This window comes from Stegostoma tigrinum, chromosome 26 (genome assembly GCF_030684315.1).
Source record: "Stegostoma tigrinum isolate sSteTig4 chromosome 26, sSteTig4.hap1, whole genome shotgun sequence".
NCBI classification, from domain to species: Eukaryota; Metazoa; Chordata; class Chondrichthyes; order Orectolobiformes; family Stegostomatidae; genus Stegostoma; species Stegostoma tigrinum.
The window spans coordinates 37,038,097-37,054,608 of NC_081379.1; the positions used below are offsets into that span (position 1 = coordinate 37,038,097).

The following is a 16,512-nucleotide window of genomic DNA, read 5'->3' on the forward strand; positions in this document are numbered from 1 at the left end:
TGGGGGATTGCACAAGACTCCAGTAGAAGCAGTGTCATTCAATGATTCTAAGGCAGAGGTATGAAGATTATTGTTCAACAGTGAGGTCAAAGATTATTGGGTTTGGTGTGAATGTCCAGTTGAGGTCATAATCAGATCAACCAAGACATTTTTGAATAATGAAATGGACCAGAAAGGGAAAATAATCTATTCTTAGCCTTAATTCAAATGCTTTGTCTATGTTAGGAATGTAGAGGGATACATAAACTACAAGGAGTGAGCTATGGAAGCATTTGAACCTGTTTTCTCCAGCCTCGGCCCCACAATAGATACTGTGCTTATCAATTAAGCTATCAGCCAGAATAAATTGGCGAGCTTGAAGATGGCTAACTAAATTAGTTTCCTGGTTCCTAATGGTGCTTTTTTTTCCCTCAAGTTGCATTACTCATCTTTTGTCCTACATTAGAGTATCATCTTTCTTCTGTTATTGTGTTTGTAATGTGCCAGCGGGGCTCTTCTGTAAGGTAACTCTCACAGTGAGAATCCAATTTTCTTTTTAGTTTAGACCCAAGCTTACATGTCCTTTTAATATTAACTAGTTGCAGTCAGATTTCTGTTGTTTTCTTTAATTTTACTAAGACAGTGAGCAACAATGACATTGAGGGGAAATAACCAGCCCTCATTATTCTGTCAGATACAATTAAAAAGGAGTTAGAAAACTACCGACCATATCTGTTACCATGAAAATGATGGGAAATCATTTCCCCACTCGGAACCAATACATCTGACAGCCTCAGAATTCCAAAGTTTACACAGTTTTGAGTGGGGGAGAGGTGTTGAGGAGGTTCCTTAATTTCAGAATTGAGGCTTCCGGTATGATGTATTATATCACACTTGCTGTGATGGGTTTTAATTTTACAGAAGTAAGCAGGTTATTAAGGAACTGAAATGGTTTGATTTGATTTATTATTGTCATATGTACCGAGATACAGTGAAAAGTCTTGTTTTGCATGCTATACAAACAAATCATACTTTACATAAGTGTGTCACGGTAACAGAACAGAATGCAGAACATAGAGCTATAGAGAAGGTGTACAGAAAGATCACCTCTAACATAATAGAGGTCCGTCCAGAAGTTTGTTAACAGTGGACAACGAGCTGTTCTTGAATCTGTTTGTCATATTTTCAAACTTTTATATCTTCTGCCTGATGGAAAAGAGTGGAAGAGTGTATAACCAGGGAGGGAGGTGTCTTTGACTATATTGGATGCTTTCCCGAGGCAATAGTTAGTATAAGTAGAGGCAGTGCAAGGAAGGCTAGTTTATATGATGGACTGGGATATGTTCACAGCTCTGTAATTTCATTTGGCCTTGGGCAGAGCAGTTGTCATACCAAGCTGTGATGCACCCAGGTAGAATGCCTTCTATGGTGCATCTATAAAAATTGATTGAAGTCACTGTGGACATGCCAAATTTCCTTAGCCTCCTGAGAAGCTTACTTGACTTAGATTTGACATGGATGGACCAGGACAGATTGTTGGTGATATCTACTCCTAGGAACTTGAAGGGCTGGACCAACTCCACTTCAATGCCATTGATGTTGTATCTTAAGGGTTTCAGTTGTTGGGAGGTACTTGGGTAGAAGGTCTTCTGGGGAGAATGAGGTTAAGTGAAAGGTTTCTATGCAACACAATGTCACACAATGGAAAAGAAAGTAGGAAGAAGAAAAACACGAGACTTCTCAACAATGGACAAGAAACTTGCCTCAAGGACAGATAGTGTCCGAGATTACATCCTTGAGGGAAGACATGAGACAGTAGACTTACTCACGTGAACTGATTTCTGCCACTATCTCAAGACGATCAGAGTATTCAGCTGGTGCCCTGGCCAGTACCATTCTGCAAGAAAGACAAGCAAAACCTCATCATTTTCTCACTCCTCTTGTTTATATTCATGGGGACCTGGCCGTGTACAAAATAGCTGTTGTTTTTCTTTATCCAGCGCAATTACTGGAGCCCAAGGTAAACAAATATATTTGAAGTGTTCTCAGAAACTTTCAACATTGTGATTGGGAACCACAATTCTCTAGATTGTCAGTTCTTCCACTATTTAGTGACACACATGAGGAATTCTAACATTTCTAATCATCAAATTGAAAAATGACATCCACAGCATGTTTGAGCAGGTGAAAGATGTGCTTTCCCCCTTAAGATAATTTTTCTACATGTCTAAGCACTGCAATGATGAGTCAATGGTCCTCCACATTGCACACAGTCATGACTTGGATTTTTTGTGAGCAGGAATCCTCTGAGTACATTGAGATTGTGCAAACCATGCAGATTATTGTGCTTTTTCTGAAACCCATCCTCACTGGCTTTCTCTTTATATGCATGAAAAGTTATGTATTTGACGTCCTTTCATGAAATATGCCTCCTCTCACACTGAGCTCTGGTGTTACAGGCTCTGTTAATGCAGTGGTGAAACGAGGTTCTGTCCTTGGTAGGATCTAGGAAAACTACTAGAGTCTAGGCTTTTGATAACATTACCTTCTTATTTAATTTTCTGCTTTTAAGTGACTAAACCTGACATGTTGGTACACAGAATAATCTCTCTCCAGCATTTGCTGTCATGTGGTCTTTTACTCACTTCTGATATATGTGAATCATTGATATACTTGAGTAGGAACCCTTTCCTCCACACCATATACCTCCTTTCCCTCCAGACAATCAGCCAGTTTTCAGCTATGAGTTGCTAAAAGTGAATGTTAGCTAGATGGCCTTAAAATAAGATTGGTGGGCTTGTTATCTCAGGCAGTGCTACCCTGTTCCCCAATGCCCACTGTCGGCCTACAGATTGCTTTTGACCAAGAGGGAAACATTACATACAGGGAAACAATTAGACAAAAACAAACATGATCTTTTATTAACAGAGAGCAAAATGGGACAGAAATGAAGCCAGTAGAGACTGAAATTCACCCCGACAATTCTAACCAAATTTGAGCATCCTCTCCAAAAAATATGAGTGGTCAAGAATCGGATGCTGCAATTAGTTCTCTTCCAACAGAAGGAGACATCAGTGAGGTTTCTCTCTGGTTTGTAGCACCCCCATTGCATCTGACCTCTGATGTGGACAATAATTGTTTCCACCTCCTCCTCAGGAGACTTGTGTTCTATCAGTTCCTCTGTATCCAACACATCACTTCATGATCTGCTCCAATTGTGCAGAGCACAGCAGACCAGCATGATGTATCCCACTCTCTTCAGGTGATATTGGAGGGACCTCTCCTGCCTCCCTCACTGGTCCAGCTAAACCACATCTTTAATAGACCTCCACCACTTCCGTTGTCAAAGCTTTGAATCTGTGCACAGCGTCAGTTAGGGGGTTGTGCAATGATATCATTGTGGTGGCAGTGGGAAACCAGAACTATTCCACCTTGCTCCCAAACCATGCCTGCAGGTAATATAGGTAGACATCCTTCAGGATGCCCTATGTTGCACAAGAATGAATGTGACAAGATGCATCAGGGCAGCCTTTTGGGGCCCACAGTTTGTTGGCATTATTTAATTAGGCCAAGGCTTCCAGATGAGCATTATCACTGCCAAAATGGCAGGACAGTCACTGAGCCATTCAAGGCATTTAAACAAAAACAGAAATTGTTGATGAAACTCGACAGGTTTGGCAGCACCCTTGGAGAGAATGAAAATTAGCATTTTGAGTCCAGTGATCCATCTTCAGAATTTATTTTAAGATTGATCCCAATGGTTGACATTGTTCTTGGAAACACAAGATAGTGTTTTTATTCACTTGTGGGAAGAGGGCATTGCTGGCTGGGCTAGCGTTTACTGCCCATCCCTAGACGGCCTTGAGAAGGTGGTGATGAGCTGCCTTCTAACTGCTCTAGTCCATGTTCTGTAGATAGATCCACAACACTATTAGAGTGGGAATTCCAGGATGTTGACCCAATGACAATGAAGGAACATTGATATGTTTCCAAATCAGGATGGTTTGTGGCTTAGGGGGACGTGCAGATAGTGTTCCGTGTAATTGCTGCCCTTGTCCTTCTAGATGGAGGGTGGTTTTGGAAGGTGCTGTGTAAGGATCTTGCGTGAATTTCTGTGGCTCAGCAGTGTGTACAACTACAAGATGCACCGCAGAAATTCACCAAAGATCCCTACACAGCACCTTTGACAAAGAGCCTTCGACTTCCAGCAGAGTATCAGGAGCAGGAATCCAGGCTTAAGGTTCCTCTTTCCTTAACCCTGAAATAGATGTTGTGTCTTCCATTTACAGCAACCTCTCCTACAACTGAGGTGAAATCAACAAACTCAGCACAGGCCATAGCTTTAATCCTCTATCTAAGCAAGTTGCCAGTGGTTCCTGCTGACAGTCGCTATTTTGGGGCACAAATACCACTTGCTAACAAAGAGAAAAGATTGACAAACTGGTTTACTGAAAATGTGCCTTTAAATAATCATGATGCACCTTTTTTCTAAATTTGAAAACACTATATTTTCCAGGTAAGATGCTGTGACATCAATCCCTGTCCATGGAATGACTCACCAATTTTACATTTTTCAGCTAGTTTGATTGTCCCCTTCAGTGCTTTTGTGTCATTATCTTTTATTCTCTCTATAATAAAGGGCATATCTACAGTTTATATGACAAACCTAGAGCACCGTGCAGAATCACATATCATGGGGTTAAAATTCTGGATCATTCTTAAACTGGCAGCTTTTTATGAGGTCTACAACAGCTTTTCTGGAACCGATGGTCAGTTTTATTAAGTTTCTCAATTGACATCCACCATCTACAATGTACGGGGCCAAAGAATAAATGGAATATTTTTCAGTTAACTGGCTGAGTGCAGCTCCAACAACACTCCAAAAGCTCAACACCATTCAGAACGTGGCAGACTGCTTGATCAGTACTCCATCACCATGTCAATCATTCAGTCTCTCGACCACTGATACATGGTAGCAGTAGTGCGCACCATGCAGAACCTGCCAATCAACAGTACCTTCCAATATTCTCCACCAAACTGAAGGATAAGGGTAGCAGACATGTACAAACAGCATCCACCTGTAAGTTCCCTTACATGTAATCTGCCTTGGAGCAAAATCACTGTTCCTTTCCAGTTGTTGGGTCAGAATCCAGGAATTAACGCTCTAACAGCACTGTGTGTGTACCTATACCTAATGGCCTGCAATGATATATGTAAGCAGCTCACCACCAACTCCTCAAAGAAAATTAGACATCAGCAACAAGTGCTGACCTTGTCAGAGTCAAGGAAGATTAATAATAAACACTGGCTAAACTTGCTAAAGCTCAACGAGTATATTGTTTCCAACATTATAACAGCAACAATATTTCAAAAATACTTTGCTGACTGTGAATTGTCTCAAAGTCTTGAATGGACTACATATAGGAAAGATCTTTCTCTCTTTTTCTGCATGTCTTAACCTCACCTGTTCTCATAAAATCGAACAGGGGCCCTGTTCTCACACCAGAAGAGAATGCAAACTTTGGGTATTCTAAATTCTAGCTTTTCATTTTCTCCTTTTCTACTTCAGGTCCCTCCTCTGGACGTGGAGCACACAAATCCAGATGAACACTTCAGTGCAATACTGAGTGAGTTCCACTCCATCAGACAGACTGCATTTTCACTTAACTATTAAAATGCTTGTCCAGATGTAGATGAAAAATTACTTCTTTTCTGAAGATTTCTTCACTACATTTGAAGATTTGAAGATGGCTCAACAAACCTGACGAAAACAGATCAAGCAATCAACTATTTCAGTGCTTTTTGAGGTATTTTGCTGTACTCTAATTGGCTGTCACTTAGAGTCACAGAGTAATAGATTGTAAAGCACAGAAATAGACCCTTGGGTCCAACGTGTCCATGCTGAACAGATATCCTAAATTACTCTAGTCCCATTTGCCAGCAATGGGCCCATGCTCTTCTAAACCTTTCCTATTCATGCTATTTTCCCCCACATAACAGCAATTGAACTTAAAAAAAGAAATTATTGATTATAGTCTGCTTTAAGAGCAAGTGATTGTTACTATATGGATCTTTTGTGTTTTCCAGTGTGAGTTTCAGTCCCATGTACAGTAGCTCGATGTTAGATTAGTGTGTAACGTGACAGGATGAAACAACTCTATTAGCCTTCAAAACACAGTGCAGGTTCAAATCGCAATACAAACATTAATGGACCAAACACGCAAACCCAATACAACATGAGCTGTCACTGTTATTGTTGTTCTAATCAAAACCACATTAAATTGTTTCACATTAAATTGTTTCACATTGTTTTGTACCTGTGTTATCAATGTAACAGTCTTCCTTTTTGCCACATTGTTGGAAGAGTTGTACAGATAAGATGTACATTTAATGTAGCTCTCGCTGCTGCACTATTAACTTGTTTATCTTCCCCAAGTTTTGAACTACAAAACAAAGCATTGATGCTTATTCAAATGTCAACAGGGAGTGGTGACACACAAACTGCTCCCTGTGTTGCTAAGTGTCACGTTGTCAGAGATACCAGACAGAGCCAAATACATGCATATGAGAAAAAGTGGAATTGAACCTGAAGGGCTCACAGGGCCTGTACCTGTGTAAGGATAAGTTTACACTGGGTACCTCACCAACTCAAAAAAAATTGAAAATTAGCTTTTAGCTTTTGAGGGATGAAGTGGTGGCAATGTTGCTGGACTATTAATCCAGAACACTAAGAACTATGGGTTCATGACTAGTTGAAGCAGATGGTGAAATCTGAATTTAGTAAGATCTGGAATTAGAGGAATTGGCCTCATTTTAATTGCTAATGGTTGTTTAAAAATCCCATCCGATTTATTACTAATCTTTAGGGAAAGGAATTTGCCCTACATGTGACTCCTAATCCATAGTAATGTAGTTAAAACTCAACTACCTGCTGGGCATTAAATACATTAAATAGACGACCATACATCTGTATGGATAAGCATATAATCTGTTAGAAGGGTCCCGCCCTGAAACGTCCGCTTTCCTGCTCCTGTGATGCTGCCCGGCCTGCTGTGTTCCTCCAGCACTGTTGGAGTGATGCTGATTGAAGGATAACCATTAATCAGAGCACCATCATGAGAGCCTTCTTTGGAAATACTACCACACTATGAAACTGTGAAAGCAGACAGGGTCTCGGTTTAACGCCTCGCCTGCAGGGTGATTGCTGTTGAGAAGCACTGAGGCAGACCCCCTGCTCTTTGGTGTCCATTTACACACCCATCCAGCAGGGGTCACTGGATAGTGATCAGGAATATCAAACCCCGTTTAGCAGGTAACTGGTATCAATTCTAGCCAGTGCCACCACGCCCGACTCCCACCCGCTGAAATCAGGCAAATCCACGCTGGCAGACAATCAAACCACCAGCGGAAAAGACCACGTTTTGACAGTGGTGGGTCAATATATATTGTGAGGCGCTGGTTATTTTGGACAAGCAGGTCACCAGTCGTTTTTGGAGTATATAACGTCAATAGCAAAACTGTAGAGCCTGATAACACGATTAATTGCTTACGATATGCCATCAACAGAAAGCCATTCCAAGAAGGTATCAACATTCTAGTGTGCCCTCACAGATCCAAACCAACAAATTCCCTCGAAATGTGTAACAAAAGTGCGAGAGGACTTTGTGGATTGAAATGCAACTGAATTTAATTATCAGCAAATTAGTTTCTGCATTTTCTTTTAAAGAGCAACACAACACTGGCTGTCCCAACCGAGCACTGAATAAGGCTGGTGGCTATATGGGAGGGACTTAAAGAAAATCTTCCTAAATCAGAGGCCAGATCAAAGGCGACTGCTGCACTCAGTCCTCTCTCTAATCAGCCAGTCTGTAACTTCAAAACGTTCACAATGGGAAATAAAACGCCGCTTTCAGCATGACAAATTTATTTTACTTTTATGTAGCCAGTTTTATTTGCGCTGCAAGCTTTTTAATCTCCCTCGTAAAGAGTATACGTGGAGCCGATTGTGTTCTTTCCGTCCCCACGTTCTGTAATGTGTGGAGTGGCTGCGTGCATTGCAAGGGTTCTCCCTTTTTTTCACCGAGTAAAGGGAAGGAGGAACGCTGACAAATCTAACTTTAAAATACAGGACAACGCATTCATTGAGAGCAGCCGCTCACCCCCCACCCCACAGTGGCCTGTTTACAGGGTGAATTAAGTCACTGTTTAACAACAGTGCCATGAGTTACACTGTCGGCGAACGCGGTTGATTGTACATTTGTTGCAAATTGGCGATGTTACAAATGCAGCAACCCCGTCTCCTAACCTTCTCAGTTCGCTGAAGGAAGAGACCAACTTGCCGTGTTCTTCCAGCCGCTTGCACGCGTGCATCAAAGCCACAGGCAGTTAGCAAGAGGCGGTGTTAATGTCGCCATAAAACAATATTTGTCCTGGATCATTTCAAAAAGAAGTTCAAAGGGAGTTCGAGGAGGTTGCGGGCCAATTGATTCTCATTCAGATTATTCCCGAATATATCAAGCACAACGATGAAAGGGTACAATTTGAAAAATTGACAAAAATTCCCCAATATTATTGTGTGAAAGGTCGTTTCGATAGAGCCATTATAATAGCCCTGCTATTACTTCACTTGCTGGGTAGAGCGATTATTCATGTTGGCAATGAAAACTATACGTTTATCCTCGCGTTTATTTTCCAGAAACTCATTTTATCGTCCCAACTATTCTTTTTTGTACATTTTAATTGATACTAGTTTTGTGTAGCTTTCTGCCAATATTGAAACAGTGATAGATGTACATTTTTTTAGCTGGATACGAAGGATAATATGGAGGAATATCTGCATTCCCTAGCTACCGACTCCATCCCTTGCAACCATCAGAAACTAAAAGCAACTGTTTGCCATCGCAGTGACCGAGAGATGAGCTCAGAGCGCAAAATGCCATTGCTAAGATTATCTCCATAGCATTGCCTGATTTCACCCTTTCTGAGCTCATTTGCTGAACAGTCTCGCCCGGAGAGATGTTACTTCTGGATTTGACTATTCCAACACACTCATGACTGGTTTTCCAAATTCTACGCTCCCTAAACGCCAGCCATCCAAAACTCTGTTGCCAGTAACCTTTCAGATGGCCAGCACGGCTTTCTCTGTTGGCTCCTGGTCAAGCAACACCCTCATTTCAAAATGTTAATCTTAGCTTTCAAATGTCTCTGTGGCTTTGTTCCTTCCTATTTCTGGAATCTCCTCTTGCCCACAACCCTCCGACATATATATCCTCATCTACTTTGGCCTCTTGAGCACGCGTGATTGTAATGAGCGTCGTGCCTTTAGTTGTTTCTAAATCCTTCCCTAATCTTCGACTTTCCCATTGAAGACACTCCATGAAACCTACCCCATCTACCAGAGTATTTTTAAAAATTTTGACATGATACCTCCTTACAAGAATCTTTGTCGTATTTTGTTTAGCAACACCTCTGCAAACAGCCTTGGGGCTTTCCTGAAATTAAAGGAGCTACATAAGTTGTTGTATGAATGTTTGCTGTGGAAGGTGGATACTTATTCTCAACTGAGAAAGCTTTCATATATGATTAAGTGCCTCATTATTCAATGCAATGTTAATTGAAAACCTCGTCCATGTCTGCTTTATCTTTAGGCTTGACTACCCCCGTGCATTCCTGGCCCACCTCCCACATTCTGTCCTCTGTAAAATTTGTCACGCGAACTGACTCCAAGTCCCATTCACCCACCACTCAGCTTTTGCTGACTTCCATTAACTCATGGTTAAACAACATTCTCACTTTAAAAATCCTCAGGCTTCTTCAAATCCTGCTCAGTGCTTGCTGTGTTCTCCCAATGGAATTTCTTTCAACCTCCAACCACCGAGATATCTGCCCTCTACTTCTGGCATTCCCCCCTGTTGGTCATGTTCTCTGTTGTAAGGCCTCTAAGTTCTGGAATTCCCTCTTCCTCTTCAAATCCCTCCAACTCACTCCCTTATCAGATGCCCTCAAAACCCACCTCATTTGCAAGGCTTCTGCCTCAAAATCTCCATATGTGAATCTTCCTTATTGTTTAACAAAAGTCCCTGTGATGTGTGATAATGGGAACTGCAGATGCTGGAGAATCCAAGATAACAAAGTGTGGAGCTGGATGAACAAGCTTGGCCTGCTGTGTTCATCCAGCTCCACACTTTGTTATCCCTCTCTGATGAAGGGTCTAGGCCCGAAACGTCAGCTTTTGTGCTCCCGAGATGCTGCTGGGCCTGTTGTGTTCAACCAGCCTCACATTTCATTATCTTGTTATCCCTGTGATGTGTCTTTTGTCATTTTGCTATTTCAAGACAGTGTATAAATGCAAGTTGTGTTTCTTCATAATCTATTCATTTATTTTTGATCATTAACTTATATACTTTTACCAAATAAAATGTCTGGAGGGAGATGCAGTGATTTTGTCAGGGTTTGTGCCAAGCAGCGCAGAGATGAGGGATGTATGCCATTCCCTGCAGTTTCACGGCCATCACATCAGTGAAAGATGCATTTTGGTCTTTGTTTGCCAGGAGTTATCCACAAACAATTGTTGCAGATTGGCACATTCCATGCATCAGGAGTATATGTTAAGTGATGCACCAAAGCTAGGACAGCCACTGCAGAGGCCTAAAGGGGAAAGGCCGCAGTTTGCGTTTGAAACTAAATTCAGAAATAGCTGGTGTAACTCAACAGGTCTGGCAGCTTCTGTGGGAAGAAAGCAGAGTTAAAGTTTCAGGTTGGATTTGTTTCTACAGGAGTCGGAACTGCTTTCGTCCCACAGAAGCTGCCAACAATTTCTGTTTTTGTGTCAGATCTACAACCCTCTTCAATTCTTGGTTTCATCACAGTCTAAGGTTCTTCAATCATAGCGCACTGAGGTGCAGGAAACTGTGTGGAACATGGAATGTGTAGAGTAAATATTCTGTGTGGTCCAAAGGTATTGAGGCACTTTGGAGAGCAACATGTCGCGTGGAAAAGTTGAACTGTACTGTACTTCTGACAGTATTTGACTTGAATTTTTTTGGAAGATTCTCCTCCAAATATTACAACCAAAGTGTATTTTTGACCAAAAACGTGCCACCAATAGGATCCTGAATCTGCTACATACTTGGCACTTTTGAAAGTAAACTCTGAAAACTATTTAGCCGAGGGAAAAGGCCAGTCGCGCCCTCCTGCGTGTATGTACAAACTATCTCCCACAGCGCCGAAACGATTTGCCCCGTAAAGCCACAGATCTGAGCCCTCCCTTTTGTAAGTCACGGCTGGGTCTGGCCGCCCGGAATGACTTTACGGCGCCGACCCCCTTCAGGTGTGCACGCAACGTCGAGGATGAGCTTTATAAAGGTTTTGTTTTTGAACCGGGCTGTGCAATTTGCAAGGCCTGAGATGAAGAATGCACCCTCTTCACGCTTTGGCTGGGGAAGGAAAACTCCGCGCTGTGCTAATTAAATAGACAACGTGAGAGAGAGAGATTAAACAAAACAGCCACGCCGGAATAGCTGAGAGTTGCTGCCGTGTTAGAGAGGGAAAAAAAAGTGAAGGGGTCAGAAAGATTAGTGGGTGGGGATAACCCTGCCTGGGATCACGTGCTGGATCAAAGCCGGGTGCCGCCTTGCGGAGCCCGAGAGAGAGTGTGTGAGAAGTGGGGAGAGGATTTCAGAGCCATGTCATTTGACATGGTGATAACTCTCACTGTGTAGGCGACGAGGAGACATTAGCCACCAAGATTTTGTCCAAACTTTAAACAGTAGGCGAAGAAAAGGAAGTCAACATCTAGGTGGATATGTATTTGTGAAAAGAGGAACAAGCCCAGGGACTCCTTGGAAAGCCAGACTCGCCCAGGATTGAATTAATCAGAAATTATGTCTCGATCGGCTTTGCTGCAGCCAGCGAGATGATGTTGATGGGTGCTGAGGGATTGCTGCTGGGAGTGTTGCTAGCCGTGCTGGGCTCGCTCTGTGCCAAGGAGACTGCTTTTGTGGAAGTGGTGCTGTTCGAGTCCAGTCCCAATGGGGAATATACAACTTTCACAACCGATTTGCAAGGACGTTTCTCCCGGGCAGGAGCAACCATCAGCGCCGAGGGAGAGATTGTGCAGGTAAAACCATTTAAAGAATAACAGCAACGAAACAAAGTGCCTCTTCCACACGGACTTGGGGACACACACACACAGATACGAGGCAGCCTGTAGATTTTATTTAAAGAAAAAGTTTAGTTGCTGTGAGTGAAGTTCTCTACAAAATGGCTCCGATCTTGGCCGCTGCCTGGAGTTAGCGTGAACGGGGGTTCAAATCCATCAGTTTATCGCTGCTGCCCCGGAGTTTATTGATCTCTCTGTCAACAGTCCCTATCCTAACAGGTCTGGGCTCTCAACTGGAATGGGACAAAGCCTGTCGTTTTGTTTCAATAAAAAAAAGTTCGCATGCAGTGGTTTAGGACGGGGAGTGGGGGGGGGGGTGGGTTGATGGGGTTCTGAAAAGTTGCCCCCAACGAGCTGTGTTTGAGTTCGGATGCAATGTGTTGCTTTGCCGTTTTATTTCTGTTTGGAAGGATCCGTGCTGTTTCAGTCCCTTATCGCTCGGTGCCCTGAGCATTGTAGTCAGCTGCGGCTGCAGAATGCACGTGTTTTGCTGGGGGGAGGGTGGCGGACAGGGCGCAGAGTTGACACGGATGTAAGCTCGTCAGGTGGACTTTTTATTTTCTTTTGAATTTGTTTTTTTTCGTGCCTTTTTATCGAGATTCTTAATCAAAAAGAAAATCAATGCCCAACCAATCCCCTCCCTTCCAAATCCCATTTCTATGGGAGGAAGGAACACTCCTGGGCTAGAGGTAGCTCGGCTGCCTGAACACGTCCATTGGTGACTTCCCTGGATCAGAGCAGGGGAGCGTGTTGTTTCATTAATTCACAGCAACAGATTACCATGACAACGGCTAACACGGCCACTTAACTATTATTAACCCAAGCGTTTTTTTTCCACCACCCCCGTTCCATCTCTTACCCCACCCCCAGATCTGCGCTGATTCTGATGGTGAATTCCGCCCCCACCCCGCCTTTTTTATTTTTAAAAGTTTTAGTCTGTCCTCTCTGAGCGGGCACTTCGTTTGAAGTTTTCAAAATCACGGCCAGCGAACTGCATCCGAAAACATACCCGGGCAGGTCCTTCCCAAAAATCAGTTTCTTTCCCCTCCTCCTCCTCCCCCCCCCCCATTGATGTGTTGAGGTGGCTGGGAGTTAGTGAGAGAGCAACCTGGCCTCTCTCTGTACTGTACCACGGTTTCCCCAATGTTTTAACTAAGTGCAGCCTTGAGATTCCTCACTCTCTCATCCCATTATTCCACCCCCTCAAAAAATCCAGCCAGTTAGGTATTGGGAAGCTAGTATTGGTCAGAGTTCCTCCCGTCTCCTAAACCCCATCACTGGATGTTATAGTTCCTCTGTAACCCAATCCACCCCGAGATGGGGAAGAAACACAATTATTTGTGCTTTGTTTCAGCTGCCTGAGTGTGAGAGAGAAACTCACCTATTGATCGATTCTTTAAAACCGTTTCCCCCTCAAAAAAAAATTGGCAAGGGCTGCTTTTGTTGATTTGCATTTTTCTTCTTCTTTTGGTTTGATTTTTGTTTTGTCTGTAATGAATGCAGATGGTTAAATATAGAGTTTGACCAAACACCACTAGCTTCACCTCTTCCCCGCCCCCCGCCCCACTTTTAAAGCGTTCTGTTAGAGTTTACCTTACCACAGGATAACTGTCTTGTACAGAACCGACTACTGATGTCCTCTCCAATCACTTTACACTTTGTTCTTTTTTTCTTTTAAAAAAAGTTAATTAAATCTCTCTCTCTGGCTGTTCAGACAGGCCGCATGTAAATCTAACGACTGGGGGAGAAGACTTGACTTGATCCCGGGTAGTCAGGGAAACTGACCTGAAATCGCCAAGCACGTTTTAACACCAGCGGGAGATTTAAGTTATAAACCGATTTGGATTTTCCTTTCACTTTTGAGGTGGGGGGGGGAGTGCAGAAAAATGTGTCTGAGCTCAAAGATTCCGCCCCCCCCCCTCTTTCTGGCTACGATTTAATAACTGTCATAGCGACGTTAAAGCTGTCTTCGCCTTCAAAGCTTGTAGTTAAATCCGGTTTGTCTAGACGCACATCAAAGTAATTCCAATTCAAACATCAAAGTTAGGTTTACACACACACAAAACCCTCCGCAGAGTTCCTCACCATCTGATCCACAAGAACATTCTTTTTTTTAAAAAAAAGAGACATTTGTTACTTTTTTTTCACAGTTGGGTTGTCATAGACTTTTTATTTCAAAAAAGAACGTTGAAATCCTCAGCCCTGGGAAGAGTCTCTAAGAGGGAAGTGTGTATGGCTGGAATGATTAAACGGCAGTGCCAAATCTTTCTCAAAAGCATTTGACTGCGAGATAAAAGTTGAATTGTTAACTGCTAAACGTGCGCTGCATCAAGTACAAGGGCTTAGAAGCTGGGGAATTTTCAAGGTCAGTTCGCTATCTAAGTACCCTAAAGCTTAATATATGTTATCTATTTGAATAATCCAGTCATTTACTGCCACTTAAATCTTCTGCTTATGGTGGAGGATTTGCAGTGGATGTTTGCATTTAGCAATGCAGAATCCCCCCTTGGTCTCTGGCTGTAAATTCATTCAAAACTTTCTGATCAAATTCTATCTCACTAGACAAAGAACTGGAGCTCTGACAATGTTTGTGCCCAAGAGTGGCAGATTTTTTTGCCCCCAAGTTTTGTCAGTTTAAGTCAATTATGAATAGTTCTGACTTATTTATTCTGTCCAATCATTATTGCCATGTTTTTTTTAATTTTAGGATTAAGTGATTTAAGTTATTATCATTGAACAGCACAAAGTACTGCTAAATAAAAACTGAAGAACCCCAGATACTGTAAATCAGAAACAAAAACACACATTGCTGGAAAAGCTCAACAGGTGTGGCAACATCTGTGAAGAGAAATCAGAGTTAACGTTATGGGTCTGGTGACCCTTCCTCAGAACAAAATGGAGATATAGATAGAAGATTATTTCATTGGACAGGAATTGTGGGCGACAAATGGTTTATACAGTTAGAAAAGTCTGTGGGATTTCGTCCATTCTTTCTGAAAGTAAGTTTTTTACCATGAGCACCACAACAAATGAAGCTTGGTGTCAAAGGCTCTGTAGGACTTTGCTTATCAGGAAAATAATACTCATATTAAAATACCATATCCTCTAAGTTAGAATGTTTTACTTATCTAATTTTCTGCTTTTAAATAAACAAGTTTAAAAATATGATGCAAAAAATGGAACTAGATACTTAGAGTACTGGTACTTCCTTCTCCATGGCATTCATGCTTCTGTAAACTCCCGCTTCGCTGATCCTCCCTATTATTGCTTACCCTCTTCACTCCTCAAAGCTCCTGGCTGTGATTTCTTTCTCCTTGCTTGACTTTGAGTTGTGGGCTCTTTCTCTACCATTGTCTCTTTCTCCAGCCCCTTCCCCATTCTAAATTATAACATGGCCTCACCCATTAATATTCTGAGTTGTAGTCCTGGTTCCACTCCCTGCCTTCCAAATTGCTGCTTTGAAAGTTAGATTTTTTTTAAAAAATGTGGATTTGTAAAAACCCCAACACTCCACAAAAATGGCAACTTGCCTTTTTGTGATATTGGAGCTCCAGATTCTGATTAAATTTGAACCTTGAACAAGAGTCCAGATCAAAGAAACCATGCATAATGTGAGTTGGGAAGGGGAAGAACCTGCAACTTGGAGGTCAGAAACCAGGGAAAATATCATAACTGGAGTTTGCAGAGTGGGGAGAGGCTGAAACGTGCAGATCGTGGAGGAGAAAAGGCCACAAGTCAGAGATTGAGGGATGTGTGAGAACTGGTTAGGTTGTGCAGGAAGCAATGCTAAAGTGAACCTTGTGATGTTGAATGAAATTATAGACCTGTTCGCTTGCTGATGCTAAAGTGAAACGATGTTAAACAGGGTGACTTTAAATGAGGACTCACTATAGCTGCATTGAAGCAGATACAGTGCCAGTAGGGAAACACATAATGAGGCTACACCATTCCTGTTCCATCTTAGAAAGACAACTGTGTTACAAAAATAATATAGCATGCAGATCCTTCTGTTTGCTGCCTGTTCAGAAGACCAACCTCAGCCTGAGAACCACCTTGTCCTGTACCTCCAAAGCATATTGATTCCAAAAGATCAATGAGGGGTTTGATTGCCTGTATTAGCAGCTGGTTTTTGGCTAATTAAAATAAAGGCAAATATTTCATTTTTAATGATCATCCAGATTGACTGTATCTTCATCCAGCTGTATACATTTAAGCTGTATTAAAAATAATTCAGTTAAACCAGAAGGTTGGCATGCATTTTTTAATAGCTTAAACTCTGCCTTTTTAATATTCCCTTCCCACTTTCTTCCTTAAACTTGGTTTTGGAGGTATGGATTCATTCAATCTCACTACAACAAATCATATGTAATGGG

General features: G+C 42.2%; 1 protein-coding gene across 2 annotated transcripts in view; it reads left to right on the plus strand.

Annotated features, from left to right (window-relative positions):
* The first annotated feature begins 11,575 nt into the window (after positions 1 to 11,575).
* znrf3 (zinc and ring finger 3) overlaps positions 11,576 to 16,512 on the plus strand; it is a 233,834-nt gene continuing 228,897 nt past the window's right edge. The window contains exon 1 of one of the 2 annotated variants that reach the window (XM_048556634.2): positions 11,576 to 12,097. In XM_048556634.2, coding sequence (XP_048412591.2) covers positions 11,894 to 12,097 — 204 coding nt within the window. In that variant the 5' untranslated portion in view covers positions 11,576 to 11,893. The remainder of the gene's footprint in view (positions 12,098 to 16,512) is intronic. The other variant, XM_048556635.2, reaches the window with a different exon arrangement.